The sequence below is a fragment of the Centroberyx affinis genome, unplaced genomic scaffold (genome assembly GCF_046629955.1).
Source record: "Centroberyx affinis isolate AG114_WGS23_722 - 3 ecotype Tasmania unplaced genomic scaffold, CSIRO-AGI_Caff_v1 ptg000338l_1, whole genome shotgun sequence".
Lineage (NCBI taxonomy): Eukaryota > Metazoa > Chordata > Actinopteri > Beryciformes > Berycidae > Centroberyx > Centroberyx affinis.
The window spans coordinates 255,870-278,403 of NW_027279013.1; the positions used below are offsets into that span (position 1 = coordinate 255,870).

The 22,534-nt window shown below is 42.9% G+C and overlaps 1 protein-coding gene across 4 annotated transcripts in view; it reads right to left on the reverse strand.

Moving 5' to 3' along the window:
- The window catches only part of rapgef1b (Rap guanine nucleotide exchange factor (GEF) 1b), a 49,768-nt gene that overhangs the window by 15,438 nt on the left and 11,796 nt on the right, over window positions 1-22,534 (reverse strand). For 3 of the 4 annotated variants that reach the window (XM_071515312.1, XM_071515313.1, XM_071515310.1), the window contains exons 2-7: window positions 5,034-5,179; window positions 4,159-4,337; window positions 2,100-2,256; window positions 1,822-1,910; window positions 1,558-1,716; window positions 88-202 (exon numbers count right to left, since the gene is read on the reverse strand). In XM_071515312.1, coding sequence (XP_071371413.1) covers window positions 88-202; window positions 1,558-1,716; window positions 1,822-1,910; window positions 2,100-2,256; window positions 4,159-4,337; window positions 5,034-5,179 — 845 coding nt within the window. Of the gene's footprint in view, window positions 1-87; window positions 203-761; window positions 820-1,557; window positions 1,717-1,821; window positions 1,911-2,099; window positions 2,257-4,158; window positions 4,338-5,033; window positions 5,180-22,534 lie in introns of all 4 variants that reach the window. The other variant, XM_071515309.1, reaches the window with a different exon arrangement.

Here is a 22,534-nt window from a genome sequence, read left to right on the forward strand (position 1 = left end):
TCGATTGGTTCAGTGGTTCTCCTCTTGTGACAGGTGACTGGGCCATAATGTCTAATATCTCGTTGTGAGGTGGAGTCAAACTCTTACCTGTCTGTGAACACTGCAGGGCAAGCTGGAGCCGCGGCTCATAGGGGCGACCACTGCCACCCGGGTGGGTGAAGGGGCGGACTGGCGCTTCTTCGGGGGCAGGGCTGGTGGAGGACTATTGACAGATAAACAAAGACAACAGAATAAAATAACAAGTAGGCAGGAAGTTTTTTGCCCTAAAGCAATGTCAGTATGGACAGAAAGGCAAGCACGCAGAACACACTTTCTCCGCCATGTATGCACACACAAATCCATGTATGAATACATGAACACACACATATCATCCCTCCTGGAGATAGGCAATAGCGAGATGAAAGTGAGGGTGTCTCATGATAGCCTCTGTCAGCTTTGATATGAAACGTTCCTGCTTGTCAAACCTAAATCTCTCAGTGAGTTAATACCAGGTCAAAATGGGGCAAAGAACAGACCGCCACTGGAAATAAGGGGCCGTGATGTGGAGGCCAGCGGAAGACACTGGATAGGTCAGTCACACACTCTCATGCACTGGACGGTCCTCTGATTGGATGATGAATGCTTCAGTAAATGCCAAGATGACACAAACTTTGGGATAACGCAAACATGCAAGTCAAAGCACTTTCATCCAATCCAGAAGGTTTATGGGGGTCTAGGTGGGATGTTATAATGGAGAGGGATGATCCTAAGGGCTGACATACTTCTCCTTCTGGGAGGGTCTCCTTTGGCCAGCGTCAGCACTCAACTGTGCTCTGTTCCCAGAATCCACAGAGAAACCACAGATAAAACAAATGGAGAGAGAGACAGAGCAGAAAGAGTAAGAAAGGAAGAGACAGAGCACCAAACAAACCAAAGTGTGCCATACCAAAAGCCTAAAGAGCGAAAATAGTCAAGGATTTTAAGGAGTCGAGGATTTTAAGCGCTTGGATACCGGCAGCAGGATCACATGGAAATGACTATGTAAATGCATCACAAAATACAACAAAATGTTTCTGATTTTCAACTCAGAAAGGTTCAATTCATTGAAAATGAAAGAGAAATATGGAAATCCCCTTACATACCCACATCCTACAACCTGGCTTTATTCCTGATTAGAAGTACGTAACACATTTACAGAGAACACATAAAAAAATTCAACTTCTCATGAAACAGGAGTATGATGAATAAATACAGCACTGTAAAACGGAGCACTTCTGCTTTCGTGACCACGGTACAAAAAGGCACGCAATGTTCTCTGTAGCTCTCTTGGTTCTCCGACATCAACAAAGAGGGCTACACAAAGTACTCAATTGATTTAAGGTAAATGAACAGCTAAGTCTGGTATATCAGCTGGACAACTTGCTTATCTCAGCAGCTTCAGCTGTGAGGTTATGTGGAAGCCAATACCCACACAGAGTCCATTTTTATTGGAGGAGGAAATGAAGAGAAGATTCATTTGAGAATATTACAACGCTGCAGTTGCTGGTGTATGCACAGCTGTACGAGCGTCTTCCTCACCTGAGCTCCGCCATCTTGGCCTCGGGAAGGGGAGGTTTGGGAGGGGCGACGTCCTCATCTGGTATGTCAGAGGCAGCCTCTGCAGGCGTCGCTGCGGGAGCCGCCTTATTCGAGATCTCCTGCTCCCGATCTATCAAGGGCATCTCTGATGACGCACTGCTACAGACAGAGTGAAAGCTGTCTGAGTGACTGAATGACTGTGTGTGGGTATGTCTGTGTGTGTGTGTGTGCGTTTGTATTCCAGAGCGCACACGTTGGACTCACCTCTCTGCCGCGGTAGCAGATGGTGCTGGTTTGTTAGGGGTGGTCGGTGATGGCTGCTCCTGTTTCTCTATGGTCAATTTCACCAATTCCTGTTGATAGAAACGCAACACAGCCAGCCTTAGTGCCTCCTCTATAAAAACACAGCAGGAGGCCACAGGGGAGGCCACCGCATTTCTAAGTCCCTCTCTACAGATGAGTGAGTATTCAGCTTCAATTGGGGTTTAGTAGGGGAATACACAGGAACGATGTGGTTGGATACTATCCCCTGCAGAACCCACCTTTACTCCATCCAGCACTGCTTTGATGACATTGGTGACGGCCACCACGTTTTCCTTGTCCTCCAAGTCAATGCCATCCAGCATCACCTGGTCTGACCAGCGGATAAGGTTGGCCAGACTCTGGTACACACGATTATGGCAGGAAGACAGCGCCGAGCTGTTGGAGGGTGGGGGAGGTAGGGAGGGGGGGTGGGTGGGGGAGATGTGATATGAGTAGAACAAAGAAGTGGGAAAAAGGGAGAGGGATTCAGGAAGGAGAGAAAGAAAAGTGTCATATGGAATAGACAGAAGTGATATGATAGACAAGGGGTGAAACAAGGTGGAAACCAGAGGTGCAGAAAGTAGAATGATTCAAGACATCAAAAGAGAGGGGTGTGGAAAGGAAAAGGAGGGGTCAAACATGTTAGACGGTAAGAACAATTACATAAGAGCAAGAAAATATAAGAACAACATCTACCATCTATTAAGCTACATCTTTTTTTTTGGGGGGGGGGGGGGTTTCTGAGGAACTGTGGGTACAGATGACTAGAAGGTGGGTTGGAAAAAGCTTGTTTGTGGTGGTGCTAACAGGAGAATGTGTATCTGTACAGCGAGGCGAGGCGTCGTGCTGCTGCTGCCTGTAGTGAAAGGTGCATTCAGAACCAACCCTAGGGCGTGGCCAGGCCTGTACCAACACGCTGCAGCTGATTCACAGCACTGGAATATCTGTCCACTGTCTCTACACAGCTTAGGTGAGTGGGAGACGTCTGTAGCTAGGGGAGTTAGAGGAAGGGTTTGAGGGATGGGGAAACAGTTGGAAGGCTGGAGAGGTTTGACCTAGAAAGAGGATGCAAGCTAGGGACTGTGGGTTACACTGACTGGAAATAGGTAGGATACTCTATGAGTCTTCAGCTTTGAATGACCAGTCAGCATGACTCTAGTCCTACAGTTGTGGTGAGACATTGAGACATGAGTCTACAGGATCAAGCCTTAAAAGGATACACTAACCTTTTGGCAAATAAGAACTTTTATCAATTTGGGATTGTGTGGCGAGAAGACTGGTAGGAGTTTCACCAAGTTACAGAGCAAGTTAATGTTTCAGTACACTGTGCATGTTTACCAGATGACACAAGCATCCTCTAAAAAGCACCTTAGCACACTATTAACACATAATGGTGAAACTCTGCTATCAATCGCTTTGTCACACGGTGACAAACTAGCTTATTTGCCAAAAAAGTCTGGAGTTTCCCTTAAGAAAGGTTGTGAGTTCACTAGCTAGCGGGAGTGATGTTCAACTAAAGGGGAGAGATGTATTGGTGCCCTAAGGCTAAACACTAAGCTAGATTTGATAGGGTTTGTCTCTGGGGTCAAACCCTCAGCGATGGCTGCCTCTCAAAGACAGTAACATCCATCCATCAATCACTCCTAAACACAGGACTGTGAGATACAAAGCGTGTCACCTCTGACCTCCATACCTTCATCTGCACTGACTGATGGAACAAAAACAAAGAAAGAGAAGTTCTAACATGTCTGACGCTCATTCCAAGCCACATTCCTGATAAAGTGCCACATCAATAATGAATATAATGCAAAACGCTTCAGGTATCTAGTCTGTACACTTCCAGGAAGCCTTTGGGAGAGGGATGTCCTCTGACACAACATTTTATTGCCACAGGACATATCAGCAATCTTTAGAAGCTGCTCAGTGAGAGGTAGGTCATATCGTACCAGTTCTAACAAGTCCTGCATGCATACCAACTATTACATGGACTATGTCAAGACGCAAGAATGATAAAACTGAATTGGCGAAGTGTACATAAAATGCTATCTTATAAATTATGACATCCACGGGGAAAAAGACAGCATTCTGAGAGCAAAGAGAGCATTTAGTAAAAATACAGACTAATGTCTATTTCCAAATATATCCAAAGAGTTCTATTGCACAACATTTCTATTGTGGAAAAAAGAAAACATTAAAGACCTCCAATTCATTTTTAGGAACAAACAGGAACAAAACCATTCAAATATTGGCATAACCTTTACTTCCAGTATCTTATAAAAACAAAGACGTATGGCTCACCTGTGCTGTATCCTGGCCTCGACCTGAACCAGAGGCAGGATGGCTTCCAGTACCTTGCTGGCCGAGCCGGGCAGCATCTCCAGCACCTTCTTCTCCACCACCATTTTGTCCACGATTGTCTTGAAGTAACGCAGGGCGCTGACCACCTCCTTCTCCTGCTCCTCCAGCCGACTCACCTTCTAGAAGGGGAAAAAAACAACCCAAAAAATTCCTAATCAATAACATCGTGCAGTACTTTGGAATTGAACTACATAACTACTTAGGATTATGATGATAATGCAGCAAATTTTACAAGCTCTTTAACCCTGTAAATGCATCCACCATAAGCTGTGTACAGAATGTAAAGCCAATGCTTAGCACCATAACCCATTTAGTATTTGGACCATCACAGGAATCTAGCCTCTAAACTATGGTGCTATAATCCCCTGGTCTGTCCCCGCACACAGTTCAAAAACCATCCATCAAGTGATGTGGCCTGGAGCCATCTTGGTACTATAGCAACGGGGCTCTATCAGCGATCAGCTTCTCCAGTGAAGGGCTGCTGGGGAATATACTCATTACACCAAAAGCCTTGAGAGGCAGTGGAGGAGCTCATTCAGGAAACGGCCCAGTTCCATTCATGTCTTTATAGGTCCAGACATCTGCTGTACCACAGCCAGCCACCATAGCGGCTGGGAGGCTGTGGGAACTCGCAGGGAAACTTGCACACACACAGACACAATAGAAAATGGAAGCACAAAGCATCAGACAGGAAAACAACGGTCTCACAAACAGGCAAACAAGCACATGGAATAGGTGGGAAAGAGATGAATTTCCCACGACACACACACACAATCACACACACACACGCACAATTATTGGCACCGCACACACACCTTGTTGACAGGTTTCTCGGTGCTCTTGACTGCTGGCTCGGGCTGCAGTTGCTTGCCCTTCTTGGACGGAGTCCTCTTGATCTTGGGAGAGTGGAACTTGTCCATCAGCTTCATGGTGAAGGAGGACAGATGGGACCGTTGCGAGTCTACGGATGGAAGGAAAGAGAAAGAGACGAGCGGTCAGTCAAGGAGGAGAGATAACAGATAGGAGGGAATAGAAATGAGACAAACAGATGGCATAAGCACACCGATAATGTTGATACACTGACTTAATATGGCCATAATGCCTCTCACTCCAGAGTACGTTAAAGTAACTAGCCTAACACTGTTTTGACCAGAACTGTCAGACTTGTACTTTTCTCTAAAGAGATAAAAGAGAGCAACAGAGCTTTTATCAATTATTGGTTATCGCATCAACATTTCCTCTGCCCTTTCAGTCCCCACTGATAACTCTGCTGGGCAGGCACCGTCACCCAGTCGCTTCTTCTAGCAGTCCAATGTGTCTGTGCACACACATACACTTGAGCACACATGCATCCACACAGGCATAAAAGGGGACAAGGAGACAGCAGAAGAGGCTGGACATAATAAAATGGGTCTAGTTAGTGTTGAGATGGAAATCGCTTTATGGTACATAATTGAGAGCAGCTTCATAATAGCAGAGTAATTTAGCAGAATTTCCCCTGCCCACTGATAGTATCTGGGGAGAGGAGAGTTCCCCACGCCGTTAATTCCAGGAGAATTTACTGCCAGCTCATTGTCTCTGGCCCCCTCTCCCACCGCACCAAACAGAATCAGGAGATAAATACTAATAACAGCAGTGTCAGCCAGCAGGAAACGTGGGTTTTATCAGTGACAAAATTACACCTCTATCTGCTATAATCTCCCCTCCTCAGCTCGATGACAGCAGGATTTGGCATTCCACTGCCATCAGCGTAAAACACTGAACAGTGAATAGCAATCAACAGCAGGAAAACACCACGTACTGGACGTCCAGCTGGGCCGCGCTTTCATCTGCACCATCGATCCACGTGCCCCGCATCTATCCACCCTACTGTTCTCTCTCTCCATCCCTAATCCTCATCATCCCTCATTCCAAGTGAAAGCCAAGTGCTCCCAGGCAGCCAAGGACTACTGTGTGTTTCATTAAAAACGTTGATGAGAATGCTTCCAGTAGAGTTTCCTCCCTACACAAATGTGCGTGATGAGGCACTCTCTAACAAAACATTTGTCATGACCCCTCAGGCCCTCCTTGTATTACATTGCATTTCTTACGTTATCTTAATGTTGCAAGGGGAAAAAAATCAGCATAAGTTGTTCAAAAGAGGCGTTCGTATTTTATTGAATCAGCTATGGGTCATAAGTAACTCACTTAGGTTACTGGGAATTTAATCACCATTTGATCTGGGTCCTAACACGCAAACAGGTCAAATCACTTATATTTACATAAAACACAAAATGATGCTCCTAAATAAACAGGCCTCTATTTTCCGAAGAATGACAAAAATGTTAGAACATGTGTGCGGGACAAACATAGGATTTTTGTGAAATAATTATTAGCCTAGTGATGTCACTTCAACAGAGACAAAGATGCTATCTGATGAGTAAGAGAAACCACACAAACTCCTTTTGGGGCGGCAGCATCACACCGAGTGACAGAGAGATAGTGGCCTCTTCAGGGAGATTATAAATAGTTTGTCTTCTCTTTACGCCACACCATCAGTGGAGTAAAGAGATAAAACGGCAGCCAGTCAGCCAGACAGGACTGAGGCAGAGCACAGGGCTAAGAGAGAGCTGGAGTAAGAGGTAGAGAATCAGAGTCAGTCTGGTGACTAGACACAGTAAAGACCCCGGGGAAGGGGACAACATGCTCATCTCAGCCTGTTCCAGTAGCTGTCTGGATCAATAGTCTGCGACTTGAGATGTTCCCGCACTCAACAATCCATACAACTGAACTGCAGGAGCTTCAGCACACCTTGAATAGCATCTGAATAGCTTAGCTAGGGCTGACGATGTGCAAGGCTTTTTTTCTATACCCTGAGGCTATACATACCTGTGGCATCCAGCTTTGCTGCTCAAAAGCCCGTAGGCTATACTGCCGTGGTTTCACTTTATGGCTATGCCTGCAGAGCGGACCATGTGCTTCTGATTGTACAGTAGCCTCCATATGAATTTAGTCACACATAATCTTAGCCCTCTGACCATGTTGCTCCCTTATTACTGGCACTCATACAGGGGGCTGACCTCACTAATACCCAGGACCCAATCACTCAATCACCGCTCGAACAGGCCCAGAAGGACTGTGTGCGAGGTTACAGCTGTATTCCACTGTCCCTGCCCAGAGTTGAGAGGCGGTGACATCAGCTGTGAGTCACCTCCATGATCAATACAGCTGGCCTCATACATCATCACTACCCCCGTGGCTCCACTGTTTATCATGTACTCGAGGACACGGGGCCGTTTCTCAAGTCTCTTCTGCTCTACTCTCCTCTCTCCCTGTCCAGTTTGCTACACCCTTCCCCCCTTTTCTGTTTGCAAGGAACGGAAACTCCCCCTTACTCTTGGGCTCACTGGAAGTCTGGCTGAGCCTGGAAATGACATCATCAAGAAAGAGAAATGAACAGAGAAAGAAAGTGTGTGTGTGTGTGAGAGACAGAGAGAGCGAGAGAGAGAGTGAGAGAGAGAGAGAATACAATGTATTGTAAAGTGCTCTGTCATAGTCATGTAGGCTATTTAGCAACCACCCTCCACTCCAGGTCAGCCATCACTCCTGCTCTCCCCAGCTGCCTGCCTGCTGTTGTCCGTAGTTACGAGGCGGTGATGTCATCGGCTGTAATGTCTCCCTGACTGAATCTGACTGGTCACGGAGCGAGTGAAAGAGCGAGACAAGCCACACAGTGAATACACGACTTTTCTCAGCTGGCCAGGCCAAAACAAGCCTGTGCACTCTAATAGTCGACATGTTTTACTGCAGAGCATAACCTATTTTCTTATACAATGTGCAGTATTTCTTCATAGCCAGTATGTGGGTTTTCACTGACTTCTTGAGTGGATTAGGTGGCAGGCCGATGCCAGTGGGGTGGGCGTTCAGGCTAAGAGGGCTGAAGATTATCATACAGTCTTATTAATACATAGCCTATTTGTTTAAATGGCATGTGCTTTAGGAATTGTCGTTCCATGGAGAGCTGAACACACAGTGCCGCCCTGAGCCTCACTACGTCACGTCACAACATCAGTCACTTGCACACACAGTGTACAGCTGTGTGATGTGTGTACAGAGTTAGGATTATTTGAGTAACATAATAGTAAAACAGTATGGAATGAAGAGTTCATATCTTTTATTCCAATTTGGGATTGGTAGCAGAAGTCTAATCAATTCAGCTACTGATGTAGTATTTTTAGGGTGTTATTAAGGAAGTATGAATGAGAAAGTAGGAAGGAATAGGATTGTTAGGAGGAAGTGGTTATGGACTCAACGGTGATAAAATCGTATGAATTCTCAACCCAAGAATTGAGAGTAAACACTTCCATTGGAGGCATTTAACTGCGTAAATACTTAACTGCTATGCAAGGCCTTGGGGACATTTAAAACACCTACTCCAGCCTGAACAATTCTTGAACCAAGCCTGGGAGAGTTCTCACACAAATCTGCAGTATAGTACGGTCCCCAGGAGCCTTTCAGTTGCTGGATTGTCTCGAATCTTCATATTGCACTGAGCAAATACACACACATACAGCAGGGGTGTAAATGAATGGGGCAAAAATGCCTTGGAAAGTGTATGTGATGCACCTAAAATTTAATTTTTATGTGTATCTCACCCTGTTTATATCTTTTGTCACTAGCAAAGTATGATTGTGGTCCCTCATTGACTTCCATAGTTAATTCAGTCGTAAGAAAAGCTACAGATGCAGGCCATCCAGGTACATAGTATAGCTAACTCCCTAGCAATGCAAGTAGTCCAGGGTTTCCCCTACCATAGTACAGCCCAAGAGCACCCCACCATGCTATCATGATTCTCCAATAATATGTTTAAAATAACATCTAATCTCTATTCATGTTGGTTTCTAAACACAGCCAGGGCTTTCCCTGCCTATCTATCACTCAGGTGGGCTGCCCAAGTGATTTCTGCCACTTCTGGATTAAAAACTGCCAAAATCCTACCTAAAATGCACATCTGGCATCTTAAAAAAAAAACAAAAAACGTTTCGTTTCGTCATCTTTATTGCAGTACCATCCCTTTTGGGAGGTTCACTAGGCACGCTTGGGCTGTTCATGTCATCACACCAGCTCACACTGGCCTAAAGTGACACACCTAACAACAAACTGTACTCACTGAGAATACAAAGTTATACAAGGTCGTACCAGTTCAGTGACAATACAAGGTCAGATTTGACAGCGGCGACTACACTACAGCAGAGCAGGAGATTGAAATCTACGTAGCCCCCGGGGTCCACTTCGTGGGGGGAAAAGTCAATGTGGAAATCTGTACTTGGTTTTGCAAACCGTGTAGCCTATACGGTTTGGCAATCTGTCTCCTCAAAGTAACTTTTCCTGCAGCAAAAGGACATTGTTAAATTGGCCACAGATAGCTAGAATAACACTGGAGGTTTGGCTATTTGGTCTTCAAAATGAAAGTGCAAAATTTTCCATTTCTGAATACAAAAAAAAAGCAAAATAAGTATTTTGATGTATGGCAATTTTTTCTCGCTCTTGTGACTTACATTTGCACAACAACCTGGAAATAAATTTTAGACAAATGTATGATAAATGGATGATCAGCATCATCAATCATATTGATGGTGCTACCTTGTTGGAGCTCAGCAAACATGTGGTGCACATAACAAATTCCATAATATATTTCAGAAAAAAAGCCAGACAAATATGTTAAAATTGACATACAGTACAGATTAACATCATAACACAGTAACAAAAATATAAAATAGATGTTTAGGATGTGGGTACTGTAGATCAAACGTATGTGCTTAAGATGGGAATCTATGAGTGTGTATACTAGAGTGAGTGCACCATGTCATTTCCTGCAAGAAAGGGCGATTTTTAATCACATTTATACTCAAATCTCGTCTTTGGAAAATTGGGAATTGTAATTGAGGGAATACCTTATCTTTGGCGGGGGACGTGTAAAAATGGAGCGGTGGCTGTCAGGATGCAAACGCAAAGCTCCGGAATCAATCTCCACAAGCGAGTCATCAGAAGATCATGAATCCGTGAAAACAAAAAGAAAGACTCGTATAAAGTATTCAAGCGAGTACGTATCGCTGGGATTTACAAGTGTGGGACCAGAAGACAATCCCCTGCCTGTCTGTGTGCTATGCTCAGAGGTGCTAGCAAATGAGGCTCTTAAACCATGCAAGCTGCGCCGCCATCTAGAAACTAAAGATGGACAATATTCATCAAAGCCTCGAGAATTTTTTGAAAACAAGCTGAGAGAGTATCTGAGCCATAGGAAAACAATTGAATCCACGTGTGTCACTGGGAGTGAAAACGCCGAGGTGGTGGAGGCGGCCTACTGAGTAGCAAAGATGATCGCAAAAACCGGGAAGCCACACACCATCGGGGAAGATTTAATTTTACCTGCTGCCAAAGAGATGGTTGGAGTGATGATTGGGGAGAAAGCAGCTAAAGAACTTAACGTGATGTCTTTGTCTGTTAACACAGTAAAGCGATGTATTGATGATATGGCTGAAGATGTGTTGAAGCAGCTAGCGAGCAGAATACGAGCAAGCCGTTTCTATGCTCTCCAGATTGATGTGTCAACAGACATCGCAAGCCTGGCAAATTTGCTTGCTTTTGTCAGATATGGATATAATGGAGAAATACATGAAGATTTTCTGTTTTGCAAACCTTTACCCTCACATACCACAGCGGAAACCATTTTTGAAACTCTGAATGCATTCATGGTTTCCAATGAGATAGACTGGACAAAGTGTGTGGGACTAAGCACTGACGGAGCTCGGGCCATGGTGGGGAAACTCACTGGAGTTGTGAAAAGGGTCAAAGACGTGGCTCCGCAGGTTACAGCTGTCCACTGCAGTATCCACAGAGAGGCACTGGCCACAAAGACGATGCCTGCGGATTTAAAGACTGTTTTGGATGAAGCAGTGAGAACAGTAAATTTCATCAAAAGTCGCCCACTGCAATCACACCTGTTTGCCATATTATGCGCGGAGATGGGAAGCAACCACCGGCAGCTTCTTTCATGTGGTAAGGTGCTCACTCGAGTTTTTGAACTGCGTGACGAAGTCAGGACATTTTTCGTGGACTCCCGGTTTGAACTGTCAGATCGATTCTGTGACTTCAAGTGGCTTTGTCAGTTGGCGTATTTGGCCGACATTTTCGGCTACTTAAATGGACTTAAATGGACTCAATCCATCCCTCCAAGGAAAAGCAGTGACCATGTTTCATGTCCACAGTAAGACAGAAGCCACAATAAGGAAGCTCGAGCTGTGGGACAGAAGAGTGGTTCAGAACAACTACGAGTCCTTTGACAATCTGTGTGAACTTCTCAACAAAGAGGACCTCCGTGGCAGTTGCCATCAGAGAGCACCTGCAAACCCTGAAGAGGAAGCTCCGGGAATACTTCCCTGTGCTCAGCAAGCAACACAGCTGGATACAGAATCCATTTGCCCCCCATAATGAGGATGCCATCACAGGTCTCAGTTCCAGGGAGCAGGACAGCCTTGTGGAGTTATCTTGTGATACTGCTTTGAAACTGATCTTTACACAGAAGCACTTGGCACATTTCTGGATGCATGTTTACTCAGAATACACTGATCTGTCCAACAAGGCATTGATGTTTCTGATGCCTTTTGCTACCACTTATCTGTGTGAAACTGGATTTTTAGAACTTGTGGCTTTAAAGACAAAGTACAGAAATAAACTGGATGTTGAGCCTGATTTCCGCCTAAAGCTGACGTCCATTCAGCCAGACATCAAGACTTTGACAGCTGCTATGCAGCAACATCACCCTTCTCATTAGGTGAGTTGCAGGTGACGCAATGTAACGTTACCCAACGTGTGATTCATATCGAGTGTATCGAGATAAACTGTTTGCGGATGGTCTCACAGAGACTGGAGTAAATCTTGTGTTATTAATGTCAATTTATGGACTTGTGAGAGTGAGCGCTATGATCCCACAGAAAAACAGTAATGTCAAATGTCTGTCCATGGAGACATTTAAATAGGATTAATAGCTTGTGGATTGATTTTGTTCCGTTGTTGCTCATCACAGTTTATCTCAACAAATATCTCATCTGTGTTATGCACACAAATACTTCTGATGAGTAAGGGGGAAGAAAATGTTGGCAATCGGGCTTTTGGGTATTTTGTCTAAATCTTTCTATGTAAATTTTAGCTTGAATGTTCATGCCATGGGATGTGATGCAGACGTGACTTGACTCTTCCTCAGCTGCAGTGTGCAGTTGTGACCAGTAGGTAGAGGCATTCAGAGAGGAAACAGATTTAGCGTCTGTCCTCTTGTAACCCTCACAGATTTTTTTGTGCTGTTAAACGCCTCAAAATATTACGCGGCAATGAGCCCAGATGTGATGGATTGTAAATTAATAACTGCATTGTTGTATGTGGATGGATTATTACATTGCACTGCATTGCTGTATGCCCACATGTTCTGTTTATGAAATAAAAAAATATATAGGGAAATACTTCATCTTAGTCTCGTATGTTGATCAGAGTTGTGATTAAAGGGTTGGGTGGGCCGCGGAAGATTTTCAGATTTCAAATTGGGCCGCACCATTCTTAAGTTTGGGAATGGCTGGTCTAGCAAGTTTTTTGTAGTTGAAAGAAAAACCTAGAGATTTAATTATCGTGGACAACTGATTACATTTGCAAGAATAAAATTCAATACAGTGAATTAACCTCACAGAAGCAAAGCAGACATGGCCTACAGTGGCATGTACTGACTGATAAAATGTGGGAAAATTTCAGGAATGCAAATTTAGCGCACAAGCGCAGCAAATAGAGCCCATGTGTGAGCTCATGTGTGTGGCGTGAAGTGTCTCAGTGGATATGCAGGTCAAGTCTTGACCTGTTGTGGGTACTGCATCTGAAAATTCATCGGCCAAGTGGTTGGTCCTACTGGTTTACAATCCATTGAAACTATGAAATAAATTCATAGAAAGATTGATTTATAAAGTATTTAATTTTCCACGTGGCCAACCACACTCCTGGACAGGAGATAGAGAGAATCTCAGTGGGAAATCCCGGGATCCTGGTTTCTGGTAGCGATCCCTACACTCAACAGGTGAGTGGTGACATACGAGCTTGTCCAAATCTGACTGAAGGACTGACAGGCTTCCTGTTCAGTACAGGTGTGATCTATACAGGACAACTGGCTGGCCCCAGCACTGCCCCCATCTCAGAATAGGATGATATGGGTGGAGGGAGCTGACCAGGACAGGATACAGGAGAGGCTGTGCTTAAGGTTACACACACAGCTGTCACCTCCTGCTGAACTCCTTAAGTAATGGCTATTTAATGGAAGTGTGTGTGTGTGTGTGTGTGTGTGTGTGTGTGTGTGTGTGTGTGTGTGTGTGCGCGCACATGCGCATGTGGACTTGTTGAGCGTGCTAAAAGATGTCACAGAGGTCGCTGTGCCAGCTGTTAAGGAGAAAGAGAGTTCAAAGAAAAGCAAGAGGCAAGGGAGCGAAAGAAAAAAGCATCTCCAAGTGGGTGTGTAGGGAGACAATTAAATGGGGCTGAATCAATCTGCTCAACAAAGCAGGTCTCTTCATTTCCTAGAAGTACACATTAGTTGAAATGATGTGTGGAGAATGAATGGATTACCTGAACGAGTTAGTAATCTGTTCCTGCTCTCTACTAAGTGACTGTGTATGTGTGTGTGTGTGTGTGTGTATTTGGGCTAGCTCACTTTTTCATCTGTGGCTACCATGGCTGCTGGTGTTCACGAGCCACTTTCTCTTTGTTTTAACCAAACTAAGCACAATCAAAATTTACCAGCATTTGGCTGGAGGATAGTGTTAATTTCCCGATGTGGTGTGAGTGTGTGAATGGAAACATCTGTCTAGTTACATTGCATGGAAAAATCCAGAATTAAATGACAAGAATCAAATTAAAGGAATTTACATAGCCATTAGTGTTCCTACAAACAGTTTGTAAGCCTCTTTATATAGAATATAGCCTATATATCTATATTTTAAATATATATTTATTCAATCACTTCTTTCTATATTACTTTTATTTCTTTGTAAAGCACATTGCTCTTTGTATGAAATGTGCTACATAAAAAAAGTTTTACTTGATCTGACTCTACTCACATAGCAAGCTATAGCTATAGACACACTGTATTTTTACTGAGACGGGCTGGCTAATGGCCTCACACATGTGATGAGAATCTCCCTCTCTCTCTCACACACACACACACCCAAGAGTGACGCGTAAGCTTAATGTGGTGAGAAACATGCATTTCTGTAACCAGCACATTACTATAACCATGCCTGATACAAGCTACTGCTATAAATGGATGCAGACTTTCTACCTTGCTTTGACTCTTGGCCATAACAGGCGTCGCATATTATTTACTGTACTTCAAAACACAACATACAGACATTCTTGGCACTCTTAATTAGAACTTCTGAGTATCAAAGAACGCACGCCCTGGGACGCATTTAAATAGACAGCGCATTGTTTATAAGCAACCCTGCCTGCAACGAGACCATATTTGTCTATAAAAACGAGAACATAGTGAGCGACATACTGTCTGCTACACTGTAAAACACAAACCACAGAGGAGCAGCGCCAAGTATCATATCTCCACAGGCGAGACCTGCTGTGGAGCAAGAGAATGGAATGCGAGTCTCTCCGGCATGTGAGATGAACAGCAGAGGAAAAATGGAGAGGAAAGATAGAAAAATTCACAGGAAATAGTTAAGTGCTTGGTGAATTATTTATACTCTCCATTGTAGTGGTTAGTTTCCTCGGCTGCGTTCTATTCTCGCTAGGCGTCCTCTCTACCTCCTTGGTTATTAACAAGCAGCACTATACTGTGTCTGTCAAGCCAGTCTCAGAGGATGGGAGGGAAGGGAAGGGAGCAAGCCCTGGTATGGAACGTGGCCCCGGTTAATGGTTGAGTTGAGGAGTAATGGAGGAAGAAGTCCGGTGGTGGGTTTTACAGTTTTCCAGCTGTGCTGTTTGAGTAGTCTGTTCAACAATGAGCCACAGGAAGGGGCCGGAAGACATACTCTGTCAACTGAGCACAGCCGGTCCACTTACTAAGTGAGTAAATGAGATACAGTAGATTGTATCTATGAGGGAAATCAAATTAACAATAGAAAATTACATCCAAATATTGCAATTCTGCATCCACCCATTTCCCATTGATTCTTGAAGTCCTTAAATAAACAGAATAAGCAAGTAATTTAGTATAATTTAGTATCGGCGTCTGAAAAATTACACCAGGGATTACGATCAACTATTTGCTAACTGACACAAGGATGATGAACCAATTTAAAATTTATTTAATGTTTAATTGAATAGCTCCTCTAAAGATAGCATTATAAAAATTTACAGCTCATTTTATAGCTCATTCATGTAATTCAATTATTACAACCAATTAATCTTTTCAAAAATCAGAAGTTGGGAGATCAGAAACCTGAATTTATGTTTCTTTCCAACTTTGAAGTTTTGTAGGTTGATGTTTTATCAACCATGTATTACATCGTTTCTGATATTCAGGCTCATTAAATAGTCATAGCTCACCATGGTAAGACTTGAAAGTGAAGTGACAGGGTTTTGTTTTTCCGAAATCAATGGAAAAAAAATCATTCATTTCATCATTTCAGTTCTTGTGCGAGAGAAAATGTTGCATACCTTTTGTTTGTGGGGAAAAAAAATGCTTTGTCTTTTCTTGATCTCCGTTTCTCTCAAATTCACCTCAGTCAGTATTTTAAGCTATTAATAAACAGTGATATAATTTGCACACACATGCCTTTCATATGTCAATGACTGGTAAAGCAGCCCCATCAACTACGGGTCAACGGTTAGGAGTAAATATCAATGCAGTGATGGAGGCGCACTGCATGCTGGGTTGCATGGGAACAGAGGGCCTGGTCAACCGTGGCTAACAGAGCGTGGCCACACAACAGGCAATCCATAACGCAGATCCATAATACAAAACAGCAAACAAGATCCATAATGACTACTGTAGTGAGAATGTGTTTGGTCATGTGTGTTCAGCCCATGTGAGAGGATGAAGATGAGAAAGTGAGTGAAAGACAGCAAGAGGAGAAAGAAACAGTATCTCCCCTTCGGAGCATTAGGGCCATCTGCTCTCAGACCCGACCACAGAGGTGATGCACTGGGCCGACCGGTTCATGATGGAGAACGTGTCTCTATGGGGGAACTCCTGCTCTAGGAATTACGCATCACTAACCCGATGGGTCAAAGATCACACCTTGAGATAAAAAGATAGACTCATCTTTACAGACGTAACATTGCAGATAACAGTATGCCACACGGAGTGAACGCAACTACAAACAACAGGAACTAAAACTGTCCATGATGATGAAACTATGTTGAGCTGATAAACCATCATGAGGAGAACAAAACAAGCCACCCTTCAACAACACTTCAACAGCTATTAGTCACATAGCTGTTCCTCATTTTCCATTAATCACAAATATATTCATCAGTGTGGTTTTACTTGTTTGCTTTACGAGTTATTGAAGGTGGAAAAAGGAATAGCTAACGAATATCCAATATCAAGCTTGCTCCTAAGCAGTATCCTTTCTTTTTAGACACCGATATATATATAGCCATACATACACCTGTTTTTGAACTTAATAATCCAGATATGACTCCTTTAATTCCAGAACACTCTGTAGATAAATATATAGATGATTAAGCACTTAAATAGCTAGTTGTGTCAACAGATAAATTCTATTTGTAAAGGAGGGAGGTGTGTTCCTGCACACTGTGTAAAATAGTGGACTTGCAACTACATTAGTGTGTGGGTCCTGATGTACGGGCTACAGAGGTAAACAGCAAATCCTGGCATGGGTTTTCTTCGCCACCAGAATAGGTAAGGAAAGTTATCAGTGTTTGGTTCAGTGAGAGAAAGCTTGACCTCTCAAACAGAGGTTGATATATAATGACCGAGTAGATGACAGTGACTCTATTTCCATTAACTATTCTGGTTAAGCAGTTAATTATTCATGAGGAATTAGTTATACTTGTTACAGGGAAAATTCATTAGGATTTATTCAGGAATAAAAACAATCTGTAGGAGCGCTAGTTGTCACTTCCCATCCTTATTTTAGTATAAATTGTAACATCTTCAAAATTTGTGTATGTTAATAAGGTGGTACCACTTTGAATGGGAGTTTGATGTCACACCAACATTTGCAGTATGTCAATATGTCTATGTGAAAAGTAAAAATGCTAAAAGTGGACAGTTAATGTGTGTTTTACCAAACACACAAATTACATTGGCAATAACATTACTCGCCCAACTAATCGATTTTGTTAAATGCCTTTTTAGCACCACTCTTAAATATTCAAACTTCAGTTACTAGCATGTTTTGCTGATTCAGTTTATGGATTTATTTGATTGGATTGGATTCATTCACTGAATCGCAAAATCATGTTTACATTTTTCAAGATTTAGATAAAGATGAGCCCAATATTGATGGTCAGTATCAGATCAGTGCATTCCATTTTGAATCACCCAGACATCTGACTCCAGAGCAGGGCTCTACTCGCTCTATTCTGTGTCACATGTAGGCCGGTAGCTTGGAAGGTGCTGTTGAGGAAGAGGGTGGGACCATTAGGCCTGTGTATTGTGTAGCGGCATAAACATTTACAAGTCTCTTGCCTCAATGCCTCCTCTGTTTAACTATGAAGCCAACAAAACTCCTCCTTCTACAGCTCTGTCTGTCCAGAGTTAACACCATCCTTTCTTCCATCTGTATTTCTCTAGGCCTCTCTGTGCCGAGCTACCACTGCTACTGCTGCTGCTCCTACTGGCACTACTGCTGACAGCTAGCCCACACCATCTCTCCAGGGCTTTCTAGTTAGTGTGCTTGATGTCTCTGAGCACACTACTGTTCGTCCACATCCCTAATATATATTAGATTGTTTTTTATATATTTGATTGTTACAGTGTATAATATATGACAAATTGACATCAAATAGCCTATATACTAATCGTTTTGTGATAATGGCTGTCCATGCTATCTTCTTTAGCTCTCGTAAGCTACTTTTATCTGCAGCTAAATTCACAGCGATTTACTAGTGATACATGTAGCATCTTTACCGTCACAATCTTCAAGTTCACCACTGAATCAGACACCATCGCCTCGATTGTAGACTATGAGTGACCTTTAGGGGATTATGAATATTCAAACTATCCTCATCCGCTGGCAGTAGTTGTAACTCTTGGTGGATTCAATATGGGTCGCGGTCTGATAGTGGCCATGGGAGTGGCTAATGGGACTAGTTAATGGGAGCACTTGGCACACCAGCTCAGTCGGGTAATACTGAAAGCCACGGAGGGAGCCCCGAGGTCTAGGTCATTCAATTGTCCTGTGTACAACACACACACACATGCACACAATACACAAGCGTGCGCACAAGCATCCACTTCCAGACAGACACAAATGAGTACACAAAGAGTCTCTCAATGCTATTCATCCACAAGGCAAGGCAGCTGAGAGGATGCCACAGGCCCTAGTTTTCAACAACAACCAGAATAACAAAAAGAACACAAGTCCGTAGTCTGCTCCCATTTTACTATATTCAATAGCACATGAGCAGGAAGCTTTTGATGCCCCAACTGTAAAGGAAAACACAACAATAAAATAAGCACACACACACATACACACACAGTTTGACACAATAACAGAGAGGCTGAGAAAGCAACAAACCAAACTAGAAAAGCAAAATTTTCGAAGAATATTTGTGTGCTCAAATGCAAGTTGAAGTAGCAGTAGTAGTAGTTGTATATGTTTGTAGCAATATGTGTTAGATAGCAACCTGACACTTTCTGGATGTCAGAAAAAGTGTAAAACTGCAAAAATTGCCCAGTTTCATCAGACTCTACACACTGCACTGACAACTGGTAAGGATGACTCATTAATCAATAAGCCACAACAGCCTGTGATATACTGAAATTAAATCACGGGTAAGGTTTTTGTTTAGTTGTTACACAGTGTGTTCCAGTGAATTACATAGTTTACTTTTGCAATTTCAGTCCTCTGAGATAGAGGGTTTCCTCTACCTCTCATCTATCTAATACAGACTGTTGTCACTTCTTACATACACTTCTACGTACTCAAATTTCAACACTCATAATTGAACTAGAAATTTTTTTGAGGGAAACACAGTAAAGCCATCAGTAATAAAGAGGGGTGTTGGAATTAAGGTGTTAGAATGCATGAAAAGAAACCAAAATAAAATTTGTTCTTCAAAACATTTCCCCTGGGATAAAAGAAAAAAAAAAAGACCTCTTTTCTTTAGCTGGCTCCTTAACATAGGCTAATTGTGGAAAAAACTGTGAAAGGATCTTATCATTTATTGTATGATAAATTATAGACTGGTGTTTTTATATTGAAGTCATCATCATTTTAGGTGGCTAAGAGTGATAAGAGGGTGACCTATTACGGTTACTATTAAGATTGAGTGATTTAATTTATCTATCTTAATAACTGATTGTTCTGTAAACTAGCCCTCATATAGCTAAACGATCCCTCTTCTTGCATTACGGTTCATGACAGTCTTCTGTACAAACTGTTTCTTTCATTTGATGCCGGCTGCATCAGGTGGCTCGTAAAGTTAGGCCCTGCTATAAAAGCATTAATAGATGATCTATTTTATTTCAAAGTTTGAAAAGAGGACTTGAGCTGGTCAATCTGCAATAGAATACATGTACAGAAGGAGCTTTTATCCTGTAAAACTCAAATGGTCATGGCTATTTCACATAAAAAATGGAGGTTAACTTGACCCGACAAGAAGTTTGAGTCATGACATTTTTTTACTTTAATCCCTGTGATTACATGTTGTTACTAGGGTGTCACTAGCTGGTTACTAGGGTGTTACTAGGTGGTTGCTGGAATGTTACTAATGGTTGTTATGGCGTTAATAGGTGGTTGTGGTAGTGGTACTACAAGAGGTAGCAGCAGTAGTAGTTGTAGTAGTAGCAGTGGTAATAGCAGTTGTTGTAATAGCAATAGGCCAGAAAGGTAGTCAACAGCCAACTATCATGCAGAAATTGCAAACCAGACCAAGGCTGCAGGTCCACGTTCAACACAAGGAAGAAATAGACCAGAAATCATTCGGACAACCCAACAACTTCTCTACCGTCCTCTGTACATTTCATTAGAAGTATGAGTAACAATAGTACTATGCAAGCATACCAACTAGTAGCCGTCTACTGAAATGACAATGACATGATGGTACCTTACATGAATCATATCCTCTATCCCATAGCTTCCTCTTCTACTCGTTCTAATATGTCCTTATCTAAAAGTTAAAAAATCCCTTTACCGCTTTAGTTACTACCTTTCAATTTTCTTATTTCCTACAATTTTCTAATTTCTTCTTAATTGTCTTACTCCTAGATGTGCTCTCTTACATGATCATTCCACGGTCACAGGAATGTTATCAAGGCACTCCTTACTATGCACTCCTTACTATGTATGTTAGTGATCTAGGAATTAACTCTTATTCTGCTGTTGCACTCATTTTCAGTCACTCTAGATAAGAGCTTGATGCCTAAAATGTAAAATGTTACACTTCTATGTTTTATGGGTTGAGGTTCATGGTCCTTTGAGGCGAAGAAACTGGAAGACTATGATTCCACTAGCATGAGTTTAGCATGAGTACTTGAACTCCACAGTAATGATTGAAGCTACGGACAGTTACAGACCTTTCATGGTTTACACTGTTACGCTGGAGGCCAGGCCGGGCACATGTGAAGTGTAGGGGTGGAAGTGGGAATTCTCACACTCACACTCACACTCACATACACACACACACCCTGGGTACCCCTCCTGTTCCTTCCCCCCTGACGCCGAGGCCAGTGGCACCATTTCCTGTCCCTTGTCTCCCTCATTCAGAGCCGCTCCCTCTTTTCTGGACAAACTTCACAATCCAGAGCTGCTTAGACTCAATACTTCTGCTAATGCAGCTCTATTACACACCAACTCACCTCACCTAGACAAGCCAGGCTCATAACACAGTCTCACACACACACACACACACACACACACAGCCAGACAGACACCCCACCTAGATAGGGCAGGCTCATAGCACAGTACACACATACACAGCCAGACAGAAACCCACACAAGATAAAGAAGCTCACTGTGCCACACAAGCACCCAACACAAACATGCTCTCAGCAGTCTGATCCTTCAAGTGACCTTCTGGATATGGTAGTTTACTGCATTTTTTAGCATTCCATTTAAAGCATGCCGTCTGAGCCGAGTGTTTCAGCAGACTGTGCTTTGCTGAGAGCAGGCAGCAGGTTCACCTGGGGTGAAACCAATAGGCTAAAGAACGACAAAGAGCTATAAATACCCAGACTAACTGTCAGTATCTCTAACATCAAGCAGCAGCAGAACAGAGACACTGAGACAGCTAAAAACCCTCTGATCTATGGAGATGAATTCAGAGTCCTTAGTCAACGGCAGCTGTTTGGCAAGAGTATGAGGCGAACAGGCACTATAAAGCTCTTGAGATAGGAGACTGATGCTACACACAGCAGACAAACAGCCACAAGAGGACCAATCACTTCACTGCCTGAGTACAAGACAGAGATAGAGACAGAGAACCGTAAGCAACAGTGTTCTTGTGAGTAAATGGCCTCAAGCAGTGAGGAGTGGTACCACTCTCCCCATGTTGGAGTGGTGTACAAAGCTGTTCTTGTCTGCACAGCAGGCTACTTGTCATCCTCTTGACATTCTGTGTTCAACCACTGCATAGGACAGGCTTGACGGACAGATCCCAAATATATCTAATCAATTAACCTCAGGGAGAGACTTTCAGCTCTAATCCATTGAGTCAAACCAAACGCCTTGCATTACGATTAAGTTTCCCAGTTTCTTTCAAAATCAATTTATAGAATGACAGGTATGTAGGCTTATAAAGTCATTTTAAATTTTCTCAAATACTGCTTTCTATTCTCCTATTGTTAGATTTTTTTTTTCCCAGTTTTATTTTGCCCTGGATTGTGCTGATGACTTGTTACTGACATTTCATTTAGTGAGCCCAGTAACTCTAAAAGTAACTGTTTTTCATTTCAATCAAGTATAAGATAATGGCATCGCAATATTGCCTTCCATCTGATTAACAAGGCTGTGTTTTCAACTCTCTCCATTCAATGTGTGTCAGAACAGACACGCAGGAGCACAGACATGCTGCGTCATAGGTACAATGAATTATTTATGGTCATTGTGTTCACTAACACTTCACTAACACACTGTTGGCACTTGACAGCAGCATTAAATCT